This window comes from Mustela nigripes, chromosome 13 (assembly GCF_022355385.1).
Source record: "Mustela nigripes isolate SB6536 chromosome 13, MUSNIG.SB6536, whole genome shotgun sequence".
NCBI lineage: Eukaryota > Metazoa > Chordata > Mammalia > Carnivora > Mustelidae > Mustela > Mustela nigripes.
The window spans coordinates 131,683,168-131,702,493 of record NC_081569.1 but is presented as its reverse complement, the minus strand read 5'-3'; the positions used below and the strand labels follow the sequence as shown (position 1 = coordinate 131,702,493).

General features: G+C 37.2%; 1 protein-coding gene across 8 annotated transcripts in view; it reads right to left on the bottom strand.

The window, feature by feature from the left end:
* The window catches only part of NUMB (NUMB endocytic adaptor protein), a 189,381-nt gene that overhangs the window by 50,371 nt on the left and 119,684 nt on the right, over positions 1-19,326 (bottom strand). For all 8 annotated transcript variants that reach the window (XM_059373800.1, XM_059373807.1, XM_059373803.1 and 5 more), the window contains one exon: positions 17,930-18,070. In XM_059373800.1, coding sequence (XP_059229783.1) covers positions 17,930-18,070 — 141 coding nt within the window. The remainder of the gene's footprint in view (positions 1-17,929; positions 18,071-19,326) is intronic.

Below are 19,326 nucleotides of genomic sequence, written 5' to 3'. Positions count from 1 at the left end.
TTCAACCCTAAGGTCAGGAACTCGGCAGGGATGTCCACTATCACCACTGCTATTCAACATAGTACTAAAAGTCCTAACTTCAGCAATCAGACAACAACAAGAACAACAACAAAATAAAAAGCATCCGAATTGGCAAAGAAAAAAATCAAACTCTCTGTAGATAATATGATACTTTATGTGGAAACCCAAAAGACTTCACCCCAAAATTGCTAGAACTCATTAATTTAGTAAAGTGTCATGATATAAAATCAAAGCACAGAAATCAGTTGCATTTCTATACACCAAAAACAAGATGGAAGAAAGAGAAATTAAGGATTTGATCCTATTTACAACTGCTCCCCAAACCATAAGATACCTAGGAATAAATCTAACCAAAGAGGCAAAGAATCTGTACTCAGCCAACTACAGAATATTCAAAAGAAATTGAGAAAGACACAAAGAAATGGAAAAACGTTCCATGCTGATGGACTGGAAGAATAAATATTGTGAAAAGGTCTATACCTAGAGCAATCTATACATTTAATGCAATCCCTATCAAAATACCATCAACTTTTTTCCAAAAAATGGAACAAATAATCCTAAAATTTGTATGGAACCAGAAAAGACCCTAATAGCCAGAGGAATGTTGAAAAAGAAAACCAAATCTGGTAGCATCACAATTCCGGACTTAAAGCTCTATTACAAAGCTATAATCATTAAAACTGTATGGTACTGGCACAAAAACAGAAACAGATCAATGGAACAGAATAGAGAGCCCAGAAATAGACCCTCAATGATATGGTCAACTAATCTTCAACAAAGCAGGAAAGAATGTCCAATGGGAAAAAGTCTCTTCAGCAAATGGTTTTGGGAAAATTGGATGGCCACGTGCTGATGAATGAAACTGGACCATTTCCTTACATCATACACAAAAATAACACAAGACGGATGAAAGACCTCAATGTGAGACAGGAATCCATCAAAATCCCTGGGAAGAACACAGGCAGCAACCTCTTCAACCTTAGCCATAGCAACTTCTTCCTTGAAACATCACCAAAGGCAAGGGAAGCAAGGGCAAAAATGAACTATTGGGACTTCGTCAAGATCAAAAGCTTTTGCACAGCAAAGGAAACAGTCAACAAAACCAAAAGACAACTGACAGAATGGGAGAAGATATTCACAAATGACATTATCAGATAAAGGCCTAGTAACCAAAATCTATAAAGAACTTCTCAAACTCAACACCCAAAGAACAAATAATCCAATCAAGAAATGGGCAGAGGACATGAACAGACATTTCTGTAAAGAAGACATCCAGATGGCCAAAAGACACATGAAAAAGTGCTCCACATCACTCAGCATCAGGGAAATACAAATCAAAACCACAATGAGATAGGACCTCACACCAGTCAGAATGGCTAAAATTAACAAGGCAGGAAATGACAGATGTTGGCAAGGATGCAGAGAAAGGGAAACCCTCCTACACTGTTGGTGGGAATGCAAGCTGGTGCAGCCACTCTAGTAAACAGCATAGAGGTTCCTTAGAAAGTTGAAAATAGAGCTACCCTATGACCCAGAATTGCACTACTGGGTATTTACCCCAAAGATACAAATGTAGTTATCCGAAGGGGCACATGCACCCAAATGTTTAGAGCAGCAATGTCCACAATAGCCAAATTATGGAAAGGCCTAAATGTCTATCAAGAGATGAATGAATAAAGAAGATGTGGGTATATAACAATGGAATATTGTGCAGCCATCAAAAATGAAATCTTGCAATTTCCAACAATGTGGATGGAACTAAAGGGTATTAAACTAAGTGAAGTAAGTCAATCAGAGAGAGACAATTATCATATGATCTCACTGATATGAGGCATCTGAGAAACAAGAAAGAGGATCATAGGGGAAGGGAGAGGAAAATAAAACAAGATAAAACCAGAGAGGGAGAGAAACCGTAAGAGACTATTAATCTCAGGAAACAAACTAAGAGTTGCTAGAGTGGAGGGGGGGTGGAGGGATGGGGCGGCTGGGTGATGGACATTGGGGAGGGTATGTGCTTTGGTGAGGGCTATGAATTGTGTAAGATTGATGAATCACAGACCTGTACCCCTGAAACAAATAATACATTATATGTTAATAAAATAATTAATATAAATAAATAAAGTTTTAATATGTTTTGGCATGATCACTTTCTTTAATTTTTCTCCCATAGCATTTTCTTGGTTATTTCCTGTCTTTAATCTTTGATATCAACATTGGAATAATTCTGTTCAATTCCTGTCTAAAACACCCTTGGTGTTTTTGAGATTTTATTTATTTATTTGAGAGAGAGCAAGCGAGGGCACACAAGTGGGATGGAGGGACAGAGGGATACGGAGAAGCAGACTCCTTGCTGAGCAGGGAGCCTGACTCAGGGCTCAATCCCAGAACCCTGGGATCATGACATGAGCCAAAGGAAGACACTTAACCAACTGAGCCACTCAGCTGCCCCAAACCCTTGGTGTTTCAATTAAGATTGCCTTAAGTTCACTAGCTGAGAAAAACTGATAATACTGACCTGTTCCATCTACAGTATTTATTCAAGTCTTTTGTCTCTGAAGTTTTATGGTAGACTTCAAATGCACTCTTGTACATTTCTTTCTAGATTAGCAAGTATATTCCATAGCATTGCACTATTTAACATTCCCATCAAAATGCATGAGGGTTTCAATTTCCCCACATGCTCACCAGCACTTCATTTTCTTTCTCTTTCTAAATTATACCATCTTCCTAACAGGTGTAAAGTAGTTATCTTGTGTTTTTTATTTGTATCCTCCTAATCTATCTTTTCACATGCTAATTGGCAAGTTGTGTATCTTCTTTGGGGAAATATCAATTTACATCCTTTGCTCATTTCTTTTCATTTTACCTATTTATATTTTAAGTTTTTATTTAAATTCGTTAGTAATGTCATATCACTTTCAGTTGTACAATATAGTGATGCAACACTTCTATACATTACCCACTGCTCATCACAAGAAATGCATTCCTTGATCCCCATCACCCATTTAGCCCATCTCCCACCCACCTCTCCTCAGATAACCATCTGTTTGTTCTGTATAGTTAAGAGTTTGTTTCTTAGTTTGCCTCTTTTTTCCCTTTGCTTCTTTAGATTCCACATTTAAGTGGAATTATATGCATTTGTCTTTCCTTACTTGTTTCATTTAGCATTATACTCTCTAGCTCCCCGTTATTGAAAATGGCGAGATTTCATTATTTTTTAAGACTGAGTAATATTCCATCGTATATACATAGCATATCTTCTTTAACAATTCATCAATCGATGGATACTTGGGCTGCTTCCATAATTTGAATATTGTAGATAATGCTGCTATAAACATCAGGGTGCATATATGCCTCTGGATTTGTATTTCTGTTTTCTTTTGGTAAATATCTAGTAGTGCAATTGCTGGATCACAGGGTAATTCTATTTTTAACTTTCTGAGGAAACTCCATACTGTTTTCCAGATGTAAACTGCATCTGTTTACATTCCCACCAACCCTGCAAGAGGGTTCCTTTATCTCTACAACTTTGCCAACACCCGTCATTTTTTGTGTTGTTGATTTTAGCCGTTCTGACAGGTGTGAGGTAACACTGTAGTTTGGATTTGATGTGCATATCCCTGATAATAAGTTATGCTAGTCATCTTCTCACGTGTCTGTTAGCCATCTGTATGTCTTCTTTGGAAAAATGTCCACTCATGTCTACTGTCCATTTTTTTTTTACTGCCCATTTTTTAATTAGATAATTTGTTTCTTGAGTTTTGAGTTTCTTAAGTTTTTTTTTTTTTTTTTAAGATTTTATATATTTGGCAGAGAGAGAAGGATCACAAATAGGCAGAGAGCAAGAGGGGAAGCAGTCTCTCTGCTAAGCAGAGAGCCTGATGTGGGGCTTGATCCCAGGACCTTGAGATCATGACCCAAGCCCAAGGCAGAGGTTTCCAGGCGCCCCTTTAAGTTCTTTTTAGATTTTGAATACTAACCCTTTGTCAGATATGTCTTTTGCAAATATCTTCTCCCATTCCATAGGTTGCCTTTTCGTTTTGTTGACTGTTTCCTTTATTGCGCAAAAGGTTTTTATTTTGATGTAGTCCAATTGTTCATTTTGTTTTTGTTTCCTTTGCCTCAGGAGACCTACCTAGAAAGAATTTGCTATGACCAATTTCAAAGAAGTTACCACCTGTGTTCTCTTCTGGAGTTTTACGGTTTCAGGTCTCACATTTAGGTCTTTAATGCATTTTGCATTTATTTTTGTATATGGTATAAGAAAGTGGTCTAGTTTCATTCTTTTGCATGTTGCTGTCCAGTTTACTCAACACCATTTGTTGAAGAGACTGGCTTTTCCCCATTGGATAGTCTTTCCTGCTTTGTTGAAGATTGACTATGTAGCTATTGACTATATAACTATTGACTATATAGTTATAAAGCTAATTGACTATATAGCTATGGGTTCGTTTCTGGGTTTTCTATTCTGTTCCATTGATCTATGATCTATTTTTATGCCAGCATCATACTGTTTTGATTACTGCAGCTTTGTAATATAACTTGAAGTCTGGAATTGTGAGACCTCCAACTTTGTTTTTCTTTTTTAATATTACCTTGGGTATTTGGGGTCTACTGTGGTTTCATATAAATTTCAGGACTGTTCGTTCTAGCTCTGTGAAAAATGCTGTTGGTATTTTGATAGAGACTGCATTAAATGTATAGAATGTTTGGGTACTACAGACATTTTAACAATATTTGTTCTTCCAGCCCATTAGCATGAAATGTCTTTCCATTTCCTTGTATTGTCTTCAATTTCTTTCATCAGTGTTTTATAGTTTTCAGAGTACTGGTCTTTCATCTCTCTGGTTAGGTTTATTCCTAGGTATTGATTTAAATGAAATCCTCTTCCTCTCTTCTTCTGGAGCTCTCATTAGGCCTGTTAGAACTATGGGCCTTTTTAATTTGTTCAAAGTCTTCCTCATTTCTTTTTCGGATCTTCTCTTTCTTACCTTGTGCTGTACTCTCGGTAACTTCATCAAATCTATCTCCAGTTTACCAACTCTCTTTTCAACAAGTCGAATCTAAATTCATATCAATAGTAACTAAATTCAATCATAGTAACAGTATTTTTCATTTTCAGAAGCTTAGATTTGATTCTTTGTCAGATCTATCTATTCCTTCTTTTCCACTGTCTTATTTTTGCCTTATGGTTTGAATTAGTTAATGATTTTATATATACATATTTTATAGTGTCCTCTATAGTCTATTAATTCAAGTTCTTACAGTGCTAATATTCTTGTCCTTTATTGTACAATCCTTATTTTAACTGCTGATCACTTCCACATATGATTTATAACTTTCTTTTTTAAATTGTAAATTCATCTTTAATGAAGCTCAACTTTTCTGGAAAAAAATCATGCCTTCTGGATTATACAGTGGTTTTACATTTGCTTCTAAAAGGTACCACAGATATATTTGTAGCCTAAGACCTACTGTATAATTAATATGAGGATTCTTACACCATGCAGGTTATAGCATATAAAGTCCAGATCAACGGTTTCAATTTTTGGTGGGAGACGCCTCTTTTTCACCCAGGGTGTGAGCAGAGGCAACCTTCTATTTTTCTTTTTTTTTTTAATTTTTGTTTTTGGTTTTATGTTTTGTTTTGTTTTTGCTTTTTTTTTTAGTTCTCTATTTCACTGATTATAAATCCCACTGAAGGTTCTGGTTCTTCAATGGGTTCTCAGTTCTAATGCTCTGCTTTTTATGAATCCAGACCTTCAGAATGAATGTTAAAACATCAGGCTCCATGCTCTGGGTGGAGTCTGCTTGACATTCTCTCTCCATCTCCTTCTGCCCCTCATGCCTGTGCTGTCTCTCTCAAATAAATAAATAAATAAATAAATAAATAAATAAATAAATAAGAAAGTAGGGTTTTAGGGTCTCAGAGTTACCTTTAGTTGCTGAGATATGAATATAGGTTTCAAAGTGTTTACAAGGGATTTTATTCCATCATTTTGATCAATTCAACTGGTCACTTAGGGGTATTTATGCCAACAAAAAAAAAGGTGGGGGAGACTTAATGGAAAAGACAGAACAAAAATATCTCCTATATAGACTGCATAATTTATTTTGGGAATGTGGAGATGGAAATCAGTGCTGTGCCTTCCTAGATGATGAGAAAAACATGCCCACTCAAATAAACATTATTATTTTTTCTTAAAAGATTTTATTTATTTATTTGACAGAAAGAGATCACAAGTAGGCAGAGAGGCAGGCAGAGAGAGAGGAGGAAGCAGGCTCCCTGCTGAGCAAAGAGCCCGATGCGGGGCTCCATCAGAGGACCCTGGGATCATGACCTGAGCCTAAGGCAGAGGCTTCTCTGCCACTGAGCCACCCAGGTGCCCCTCAAATAAACATTATTAAAGAGGTCTCTTTTCTCTTCTGAGACATTATCTCACTGAAGAACTGCAGCTGATTTATGCTTTAATGGCTCAAATATTTGACACGAAGACTTCTTTTGTCTGTATGTCTTTTCCAAACTCCCTCTGAGTAAGGGACTTTCATTCACAAAAATGCACTTTAGAAAAATTAGTGTGTGGAATTTCATTCTTGGATGAATTAAGTCATTTTTCCTTTTCTTGAAAAAATTATTTAAAAAGTAGACTTCCCCCCTTGTTTTGGTAATGTAGGCCATGAGAAGGAATGCACAGCTCTGATGTGAGAGAACATACAGTCAACAGTTCCCAACATGGGCAAAAAAATGACATCATAATCAATTTATAAGGTGTAAGGCATATTATCAAATATACATAACCTGTATTATATTGCACATACAGGATGCAGATGTGTAGAACATGATATCAAAATTTGTTTGGCTTCTTTAATTAAAGAGTAGTTAAGTCAAATTATAACAGATTACTTTTATGTATAAATTTCGAGTACGATTACATTGAACGAGTCATCTGACCTAAGTATATGTATTAAATCTAATCACAGGAGTTTAAAGTTAGAAAAGAACTTAAGGAGACTCAAAACCTTCACCTTTCAAATATGGATGGCACTGGTGTCAAAAAAGTTAAGTGATTTGCACAAGGTCATGTAGCCAGTAAATTAACAGAGCCAGTAATAGACCTTTCATCTTTTCACTCCTAGATCTTTCTTCTTTCAACTATCTTCTTTTTACTATCTCACATTACTTCTACAACTCTCCTATTTAAGTAATGGTTTATAGTTTACCGGTCTTACATACATTAACAATGTTATTCTTAAAAAAAAAAAGTTGATCAAATGAACAGTCAACCATTTTGGTAATGTTGCTTATGGCTCAATATTTCCTTCATAAATGAAATTACCCTAACTTTTTAGTTAAACTGTACCACTGCCAACCAAGCAGTAGATATGGGGATTTTGCTTTATAGAAATATTACAGCTGATAAGTGAAGAAAGGATGACAGAATTAAAGTATCACCATTCTGCAAAGCTTAATAAATTAAATCTGATCAGGTGTGTAAACCTGGCGATTCACAGACCTGTACCCCTGGGGATAAAAATATCTGTTTATAAAAAATAAAAAATTAAAAATATTAAATCTGATCAGGTGTCTAAAAACCAACTCACAAGAATTATAGGAAACAGATAAACATGTTAAAGCATTTTCAATTTGCTGAAGAGTGAAGAATTAGAATTCCGGACCAACCGGAGGAATAGATTCCAGTGAACACTAAAGTGTATCTCAGCTTAAACACACGAAAAGAACGTCCCCATACCAGAAGTAAACCAGAAGTAGACAGAGTCTTGCTAAAACTGTAATCCAGCCCCAGTTCTATTAACACAAAATCTAACAAAGACAAAATGAGAAAGCAAAATTTAAGTCCATTCTGACTCAAAAGCATAGATGTGAAATTTCTGAACAAAATATTACCAAAGAGAACCTAGAAATATACTATATAACCTCAACTTGATCAGTATCTGTCTATAATGAGTTGAATTTATTCTAGGAATGTAAGGTTGGTGGACTATTAAAAAAATCACAAGTATAATTTACCAACTAACAGAATTAAAGATAAAATTTATGCAATCATCTCAAAATTTAGTTTCCATTCATAATTTTAATAATTTTTAAAACAAGAACAGAAGGGAACTTGTTTAATCTGATAAACTGTGGTAAGACTGAGAATAAGGCAAGAATTGTTTTTATCACCAATTCTACCCAAAGTTATAAACATCAGTCTCTGACCAATGCAATGAAGGGACATACATACATATATACATGAAAGTATAAAGTGCAAATCACTGAACTTTTTCTTACATTAGAATGTAAGAAATATAACAATAACTATTCATAGATTATATAACTGTATTAGTAGAAAACCTAAAAGAATATACAAATAAATTACTAGTATAAGTGAGTTTAGCAAGGAAACTAGATACAATTTTAACATACAAAAGTCAACTGTAAAATATTAAAAATAAAAAGTCAATTGTATCATTTTTAATATATACAAATACCAAATCATTATGTTGTACACTTTAAACTAATATAATGTCATATGTGAATCAGCAATAAGCAGAAAATGAAATTTTAAAAAAGTTACCGTTTATAATAGAGTCAAAATTAAATGCTCGGTATTATCCTTCATTCATGAATCTACTCTACTACCAACAGTCTTCCCCAAAATACCATATGCCAAGTCTACCCTGCCAACCACTCAGATAAAAAATGTTTGCACTATGCTTGACTTCTCTCTCGATTGACATTCACAATTTAATCCATCAATAAATACTATCAGCTCTATCTACAAAATACATCCAGAATCTGACCCCTTCTTACCACTTCTACTACCATCACCCTGATGGAAATCATCACATCTTCCATGTCTAGATTTTCACAAAAGCCACTTAACTGATCTCTCTGCTTCCACCCTTGCTCTTCTCTACAGCTGATTCTCAGCATAAGAATCAGAGTAATCATTTAAAAATATAATTTGGGCACCTGGGTGGCTCAGTGGGTTAAGCCGCTGCCTTCGGCTCAGGTCATGATCTCAGGGTCCTGGGATCGAGTCCCGCATCAGGCTCTCTGCTCAGCAGGGAGCCTGCTTCCCTCTCTCTCTCTCTGCCTGCCTCTCTGTCTACTTGTGATCTCTGTCTGTCAAATAAACAAATAAAATCTTTAAAAAAAAATAAAAATAAAATATAATTTATAGGGGCACCTGGGTGGCTCAGTGAGTTAAAGCTTCTGCCTTCAGCTTATGTCATTGATCTGAGGGTCCTGGGATCAAGTCCCACATCAGGCTCTCTGCTCAGCGGGGAGCATGCTTCCTCCCCCCCCTCTCTCTCTGCCTGCTTCTCTGCCTACTTCTGATCTCTGTCTGTCAAGTGAATAAATAGAGTATTTAAAAAAAATTTTTTTAAAAATTTACATAAAGTCATTCCCCTGCTCAAAATTCTCCAATGGTTTCCCATTCCACTCTAAATAAAAGCCAAAGTCCTTAAAATAATCTGTAAGGCCCTATATCAGTGGTTTCTCAAAGGGGAGTGTTTAAGAAATATGGAGGCATTTCTGGTAACAATAACTTGGAAAATTACTCATAGGTAGTATGCATAGAGGATATTCTGTTTCTTGTATGACATCTCAATGTGCTACTAGACACTTAGAATGGACTAAAAACTTGTCATTATTTAGATTTAACTCTAACTCCATTTTACATATATACACACACAATTAGGATTAGGGTTAAATTAATAGTTCCCTTTGTATGTTAGGGGTGGGAGGTGGAAAAAAGGAGGCAGATAATTCTTTTACATATTACAGTATTTCTACTACACGAATTAGTCTTCTTTATATTTTTAGTTTTGGGGGGGGGAGGCGGTTTTGGTCATTTACATAACCCAAGGGTATTACCAATTTTATCCGTATTTTCAAGTTTATTTGCATAGAATCTTAATTTTAAAAATTCCATTTGTATCTGTATTTTTCCATTTTACTTTTTATTCTGTGTACTTGTGTTTTCTTGATAAAGTACAGTTAGCAACTTTTCATTTGGGATTAACACTGTGCACGCAAAACTTCTGAAATTACAAATGATACTTGTTATACGGTAGGTAAACCAGCGGATTAGGACCTATGCTATTAGAAAAACTGAAATAGCAAGAGCTCTACTTTCTGTACCATGGCTATTTGGTTACATGCAAAATAAGAAAAGCCTGTGTGATACTGTGATCTGCAAGAAATACAGATTTGGTCATTCAGAGGACCACAATATATTTCCCATATATATTTACTCTTTGTCCAGTTTCTGACTGGCAGTTCCCCCAATCCTTGGAATTTCCTGAATATTAGAAGTGATGTGTCTTTTGTTATGTAAAGGGACAACTTTGGGAAAGCATTTAAGGGAGGCAGATGGTTGCCTAGATGACCAAGCAGTTATTAAAGGGGTGGGCTCCTGTGTGGCTCAGTGGCTTTAACCAAAGCCTCTGCCTTCAGTTTGGGTCCTGATCCCAGAGTCCTGGGATTGCCCTGCATTGGGCTCTCTGCTCTGTGAGGAGCCTGCTTCTCCCTCTCTCTCTGCTGCCTGCCTCTGCCTACTTGTGATCTTTGTCTGTCAAATAAATAAAATCTAAAAAAAGGGGGGGGGGCTTGGATCTGCCAGTCCCATCTCCCAACCTCTGGAGAGAGAAGAGGGACTGAAGATTCAGTCAATGATTTAGTCAATTATGACTATGTAAAGATGCCTCCAAAAGACAGTTTGGGGCCTTTCTTTTTGAAGAGCTTACCTACTTGGGGAATCAGAACACTTCCACGTGCCACCAAGCCAGGCCCCAAGCTCCATGAGGGCAGAAGCAACTTTGTTCAGGACTTCATCCTATGTATTTCTCTCTCTTTTTAAAAAAGGGTTTATTTACTTATTTGTTACAGAGAGAGAACACAAGCAGGGGGAGTACCAGGCAGAAGGAGAAGCAGGAAGAGGGAGAAGCAGGGAGCCCAAGGCAGGACTCAATCCCAGGACGCTAGGTTCATGACCTGAGCAGAAGGCAGATGCTTAACTGACTGAGCCACCCAGGGGTCCTCTGTGTATCTCTTTATCTCACCATTGATTCATACACTTTATCATGTCCTTTCATAAATTGTTAAATATTAAGTGTTCCCCCTGAGTTCTGTGAGCTGGCTCTAGCAAATGAATTAAACCTACGGAGATCAGTGGATCTCTAATCTGTCACCATTATTCAGAAACATGGGTAACAAACAATCTGGGCCTTGTGACTGGTATCTGAAGTATGGGGTGGGGGGCAAGGGGAAAGTGTTATAGGCCTGAACCATAAAACTGAGGAATCTGATGCTATCTGCAGGTAAGACAGTGTCACAATTAGGTTGAATTCTCAAACACTCTGCTGATGTCCAAGAATTGCTTGGTATTATTGTTCTAAGGGTCAACCCCCGCAAAATCCGTTATTAAAATACTATCTCTTGTAACTTCTAGCACAATGGCAATCCTTATCTTTTAAAAAACATTGGGCCCCAGAAGAACTTGGCAGAACATTTAATCAGCAGTGTTAGTCCAGGAGGTAAACACATGCAATTCTAGCATTCATGTGCTCAGTTCTCCATTTGGTCTACCATATTTGTACCTACCAGCACACTTCCATGTGTTTAGTCAGAGCCACCCAGGCGCCCCCACCAAAAGTTTTCTTGTGAGCTTTGTAATACTTCCCTTCCACTCCTTCCCACACTCATACAACCTTGTCAGACAAACTTCTTGAATTTGTAATCTCTAGATTTGTCATCTTCCTCTTTATTTTGCACCCATTCTCTCCTCAATCTAGATTCCATCCTCATGACTCCCCGTAAGTGCTATCATCAAAGTCACCAAGACTTTCAGATTTTTAATCTAATGAAGTTTCATTTTTTCCTTGATCTCTTCATAGCATTTGACCACTTTTTCTTTCCTTGAAACCTCGCCTTCTGAGACCTCTCATTCTTATTCTCCTTTGAAGATAAACATCTCACTGCCTCTCCCTTCTACGTTTGTCCTAGGCCCTCCCCTCCTCTTACTTCCCCTAGGCAATCTCACTTACTCATGACTTCAGTGATAAGTTATACATAGTCAGCCCTCATTATTTAAGGATTCCATATTTGCAAACGTACCTACTTACTAGAATTTATTTGTAATCTCAAAATCAAAACTCATGGTGCCCGTGGTGAGTGGGGATCTGCATGCACACATCTCACTAGCACTTCAAAAGGAATTCATCTTCTCTACTCTCAAACATGTTCTTCCTCAGTGAGCATGCCCACCGCCACCCTCCTAGTTGTCTACTGGGATAACTTTTTATGCCAACTCATTAGGTTCAGAATTCAGTGGTCCCTAAGGCAAGAAGAGATAAGACATTATTTGCCCAGCTATATTTGAGTGAGGAAAATTATCTATTTTTAGGTTACCAAAAATAATTTCAGGTTCTGATTCTCCTATCCAACCATGTGTCACTTGTATATGCATGTGGGGTGGGAAGGAAGGGCAGATAAAGGATGGGGAGCCACAACATAGCAGAGAAGATGAATGTCTTGTAGAAAGGCTTTCAAGAGGACATTTGGAGAAGACTATACAAAAAACACCCTAAATAAGCTCCCCTGCCTACATAACATATAAATCTTACATCTTATATTTTTATCTCTAAAGTACGTCCCATCAACTGTTTATTATGATAAATGACTGCAGCACTGAATGATATTGAATCTTACTTGTCTCACACAAAATACTTAAAAGCTGGGGTGCCTGGGTGGCTCAGTCAGTTAAAATGTCTGCCTTCAGCTCAGCTCATGATCCCAGGATCCTAGAATCGAGTTCTACAGGGAGCCTACTTCTCCCCACCTCCACTTGTGCTCTCTTCATGTCAAAATAAAATCTTTAAAAACAAAATACTTAAAAGCTGTATATTTCACAGGCAATTGAAAGTGCTTCAATTAACTTTACTTCAATTATTTCAATACTATAATACCAGCCTTTCAGAATCCTGTGAATGAGGTTTTAAAAACATACATATATGCTTATTTATTACAAATATGATATGTGGTCATGAGAAACATCACTAGTTCCAAAAGATATACATTGAAAAATAAAAAGATCCCCAATCCTTCATTCCCATTCTATAATTCAGATTTACTTGTGTCTTCTTACAGATATTTCTTTTTTTTTTTTTAAAGATTTATTTATTTGACAGAGAGAAATCACAAGCAGACAGAGAGGAAGCCAGAGAGAGAGAGAGGGAAGCAGGCTCCCTGCTGAGCAGAGAGCCCGATGCGGGACTCGATCACAGGACCCTGAGATCATGACCTGAGCCAAAGGCAGCCACTGAGCCACTGAGCCACCCAGGCGCCCCTCTTACAGATATTTCTTACATATATAAGCAGATATCTATATATCTGCTTTTCCTTGCTTTTCTTTTTAACTATAAACAGAATCACATTATATACATTGCCCTATGCCTTACCTTTATGACCTAATAATGCATTAAAGTTATCTTTCTATGTGAGCACATCACAGAATATTTTTTCAATGTGTCCTATGTCAATGATCATCACCTCTATCAGTTTGGGACAAGAAACTAGGTGTCATCCTTAACACCATTCCGTCCATTTCCAATTCTTGTTGGCTTTATCTCTTAATTATCTCTCAATTTACTTAATTTCTTTTCTTCTCCACAGTTATCACCCTAGTTCAGAGTAAACATTATCTCTCCTTTGGAACCCTGTAATAATCTCTCACCAAACTCTTCACATCCACCATGGACTACCTCCAAATGACACCACACCCAGAGTCCCAGTTTGGGAAGATGGAAAGTTCTGGAGATGAATGGTGTTGATGACTTCACAACGATATGAAGTCATTAATATTACTGTACTGTACACACAGAAATGGTTAAAATGGTAAATTTTATGTTGTGTATTTTACCACAATAAAATAAATAATTTAAAAAAAACACACACCACGTAGTAGCTTCCTATTAAAGTTCCAAATCCTTAACATGGCCTATTAGGCCACACCCTACTTCTTTCCAGGTTCATCTCATAAACTTCTTAAACTACAGCCTTGCCTTTTTAGAAAGCATTTATCTCCGTCTAAAATCATACATTATTTTTTAAAAAATATTTTTAAATTTATTTGACAGATAGAGAGAGATCACAAGTAGGCAGAGCAGCTGGCAGAGAGAGAGGAGGAAGCAGGCTCCCTGATGAGCAGAGAGCCCGATTCGGGGCTCGATCCCAGGACCCTGAGACCATGACTCGAGCCAAAGGCAGAGGCTTAACCCACTGAGCCACTCAGGTGCCCCTAAAACCATGTATTATTAAAGCAAACATCTAATTTAAGTCTGTACTTCCATGGGGAGACTATAAACTCTACAAGAGCAAGAACTGTCATTTTGTTTACCACTTAGCATATACCCAGCACATAGCAGGTATTCAAAAAATTTTACCAAATGTATGAATATAGGTATACCTTGTTCCTTTTTTAAGAGTAGCAAAGAATTCCACTTAATGGATGTCATAATTTCTTTCTTTTTTTTTCCCTGAGCAATAGTACAAAGTTTATGGAGTGATACAGTATAAAGCTCCCAACGAGGGAAGGGGCCTGAGAGGGCTGCCCTGGATGTCCTAATTTCTTAAGCGAATCCCAGAATGATGGGCATTTAACTTGTTTCCAGATTTTTGCTATCGTATTTTTTAAAGACTTTATTTATTTGACACAGAGAGAGAGACAGTGAGAGAGGGGGAATGGGAGAAGAAGAAGCAGGCCTCCCCCTGAGCAGAGAGCCCGGATGAGGGGCTCAATCCCAGGACCCCAGGACCATGACCTGAGCCAAAGGCAGATGCTTAATGACTGAGCCACTCAGGCGCCCCAGAATTTTGCTATCAAACAATGCTAATGACCACTTGTGCCAGTTTATCTATGAATGTACTTAAATGTAATTCTTTTTTGTCTCAAGTTTTTTTTTTTTTTTTAAAGATTTTATTTATTTATTTGTCAGAGAGAGAGCGAGCACAGGCAGAGTGGCAGGCAGAGTCAGAGGGAGAGGCAGGCTCCCTGTGGGGCAAGGAGCCCGATGTGGGACTCGATCCCAGGACGCTGGGATCATGACCTGAGCCGAAGGCAGCTGCTTAACCAACTGAGCCACCCAGGTGTCCCTTGTCTCAAGTTTTTATTTAAATTCCAGTTAGTTAACATATAGTGTAATACTGGTTTCAGGAACAGAATTAGTGATTCATCACTGATATATAATACCCAGAGCTCATTACAAGTGCCCTCCTTAATCCCCATCACCCATTTAGCCCACCTCCCCAGGCACAACTCCCCTCCATCAACCCTCAGTTTGTTCTCTATAATTAAGAATCTCTTATGGTTTGCCTCCTACTATTTTTCAAAGTTTATTATTATTTTTTTAAATTAATCTCCATACCCAATGTAGGGCTTGAACTCACAGCCCGCAAGAGTCACACGCTCTTCTGACTGAACCCGCCAGGGCCCCTTAAATATAAGTCCCTTTTCCTTCCTTCCTTTCTTTCCTTCCTTCCTTCCTTCTTTCCTTTTCTTTTCTTTTTTTTAAGTAAGCTCCATGCCTAGCATGGAGCCCAGCGCAGGACTTGAAGTCATGATCCTAAAGTTAAGACCTGAGCTGAGATCAGCAGTTCAGATTAGGAGATCAGATCTGAGATCAGCAGATCAGATGCTTAACTGACTGAGCCACCCAAGTCCCCCCAAACGTAGTTCTTAAATGTAAAATTTCTGATCAAATGAAAATGCATTTAAAATTTTAACTGAGGGGCGCCTGGGTGGCTCAGCGGGTTAAAGCCTCTGCCTTCGGCCCAAGTCATGATCCCAGGACCCTGGGATCGAGCCCCGCATCGGGCTCTCTGCTCAGTGCAGAGCCTGCTTCTCTCTCTCTCTCTCTGCCTGCCTCTCTGCCTACTTGTGTTCTCTGTCAAATAAATAAATAAAATCTTTTAAAAAATAAAGTAAAATAAAATTTTAACTGAGAGACACCTGGGTGCTTCAGTGGGTTAAGCATCTGCCTTCAGCTCACGTCATGATCCAGGACCCTGGATGGAGTCTCACATCAGGCTCCTTGCTCTCTGGGGAGCCTGCTTCTCCCTCTGCCTGGCGCCCCCCTCCACCCCTCAACCCCCTACTCATGCTCACTCTTTCTCTCTCTCCAACAAATAAATAAATAAATCTTTAAAACAAAATGTAAACCACATGTTTTAAAAATTAAATAAAATTTTAATTGATATTTTCATATTGCCCTAAGAGGTTGTAACTTACACTCTTAAGTAATCAACAATGTATAAGAGTACACCCATTTCTATAATACTCAACTTGTACAATCAAAATGAGCCTACTCTTTGGGATGGGGTTGGGGAGATAGTAGAGAACATGTTAGTATTTATGTATGAGGGGTTTTTAAATATTTTAATATCATAACCAAAATTTTAAATTAAAATATTTAAGTTTATTAATCCTATAATAGAAGAACAGCAAATGAGTTAAGTAGACAAAGCTCAGTGATTAGGAAAATGCTTAGTTATTGACAGACTATGGGAAAATTTGTGTATTTTATTTTATTTATTTTTAAAGTTTTGTTTTGTTTTGTTTTGTTTTTTGGACAGATGGAGATCACAAGTAGGCAGAGAAGCAGGCAGAGAGAGAGGAGGAAGCAGGCTCCCCACTGAGCAGAGAGCCCGATGCGGGGCTTGATCCCAGGACCCTGGGATCATGACCTGAGCCGAAGGCAGAGGCTTTAACCCACTGAGCCACCCAGGCGCCCCGAAATTTGTGTATTTTAAAAACCATGTATTCACGTGGCACTGGGTGGTGCAGCTGGATGGGCATCTGAATCTTGGTTTTGGCTCAGGCCATGATCCCATGGTTGTGGGATTGAGCCCCTGTGTTGGGCTCCTTGATCAGCAGGGAATGTGCTTGAAATTCTCTCTCTCCCTCTGCACTTCCACATACACATGCACTCGTGTTCTCTCATAAATAAATAAATCTTAAAAACAACAACAACATGTATTTATTTAACCTGTGGATTCTACAAATCACTATTCCTGTCATACAACATTTTTCCCTTTCTGAGGCAGTACAAGGAGAAAAATCACAGTAAGAATACTCATATATAAGAATATGTAGAAAGTAGGGAAAAATGTTAACATTTTATATTAGAGTATATTTCTTCTTACATTAACATTTTGGTCTAGTACCTTGTATGTTTTTGCGCCCATACTTAACACATCTCATAGAATGCTTATATATTTATAAATTGCTTCTTCTCACTGAACAGTGTAGCATGTACATTTCTTTTGTGACTTTAAATGTTACCCCTTTTCTCCAGAGTGTCAAGTAGTAGCAAGAAAAAACACCGACACGGCACCCCCTTCTTTACATCTTCACTATGGTTCTTAACTTCTTTGAGCTTCCATTTTCTGATCTGACAAATGAAGGCATTAGTTTAAATGCCCTCTGTACAGCAAACAGTTAAAAGATTAGAGAGAAAATCCTTTAACTCTATTAAGATTTTCTAAAACATACCAGGCCTATATTTAAGAAAACAGATTCCTGTTCCCTCTGCGCTACCACTTAGTAAGGCTATTACTCAAAATAATTTGATTCTTGATAATTTGGGATTTTTGGATCAGTTTCTCCTCAGAAGTGATCTTATTTGTAGTGATTCCAGATTATATATCAGAAATTCTTATTTAAAAGATAAAGAGAAAAAAAAACACTAATTATATTTTTCTTATTAATTCTACTTTGAAGCAGGAAATGGATTAGTTTTTATAGGGTTTTCTTTTAATGGTCCTAATCAATGGGATTTCACATATAATAGGCTGTCAATTCTTTTCCATGTCTAGAATTACAGAAACACAAGCTCTTACCTTAACTGGGAAGCTACATTTTCCAGTACGAACCCCTTCTTCATCTGTCTGCCACTGATGTGGACGACTGGCCTCTGGAACATAAACATCTTTCTTTCTCCTAAAACTTTGCCGTAGTTTGTTCATTTTAACTTTTACAACCTGTAGACAGAGTTAAAGAAATATGAAAAAGAGGTTATTACCTCTCATACATTTCAACTTTGGATTGCCATGCTGATATAAAACTAATGTCCCAAATGAAACATTTTGGTTTAACAGAAAATGAACAACTAGTATCCCTCCTATTAGATTAACTCTAAACTCAAATAAATCATTTCATTTTTCAAAAACCCCCATAAAACTATAATAGTTCTTATAAAACTACAATAACCTTTAATTTTTGGAAAAGATTTTATTCAAAGAACTTTCAAGCATTTTAATTGTAATAATTCAATGAGTGTTCCTACTGACCTACCCCTCAAATCCATTCTATTTCTGAATAAGGAAATCTGTACATGTAGGCCAAATTACAGACTGCTGACAATGTCTGAAAACATTCATACTTTAGGAAAAAAAAATTCCTAAACACTAAAATTTAGGGACCTTTTGGCTTAGTATTAGAAAACATTAAACAAACCAAGGACTATAGCCTGAATATAAAACATCTTTATAAAAAGGAAGCAAATAAAGTTTCTTTTAAACATAAAGAAGAGGGGCACCTGGATGGCTCAGTCAGTTAAGTGTCTGCCTTTGGCCCAGGGTCCTATGATCCAGCCCCATGTCAGGTTCCCTGCTCAGTAGGGTGTCTGCTTCTCCCTCTGCCTCTCCCCTGGCTTGTGCTCTCTTGCTCTCTCAAATAAGTAAGTAAATAAACAAATCTTTAAAAAAATAAACACAAACATAAACATAAAGAATAAAAAGTTCTACTAGGATTAATTTATTCTAAGGAAATAATTCCTTGCAAGTAATATAACATCAGAATATACTTTCATATCTATAATCATTACAGAATGAAAGTGAACTAACAGCTTTCATTTATAAAGGTACAAGTCTTACCATTAATACTGTAAATTAAAAGGTATTGAACTATCGTCTATTTTTGGTTTTTGTTACTGGAAGAGGTAACTCTCTAATGCTTTCAAAGGTACAGAAGAAATCACAAATCTACAGGGAAGGAAGACCTAACTGGTAAGAAACAACAGAACATTCAAGAACCAATGAATAAACATAATGAATGCGTCCCTTTGCTGAGTAGATCTCAAAATCTGAAACCAATACCTCTAGTTTTCTGTTAAGGAGCACAGCATTGTTCATTCCTTCCTTGAGGGGATTTAACCACCTCAACAAGCCTAAGACAGATCTTAACTTTTAAAAATGATGTGACAAAACTATATACAGGAAACATCTTCTCTATTAGG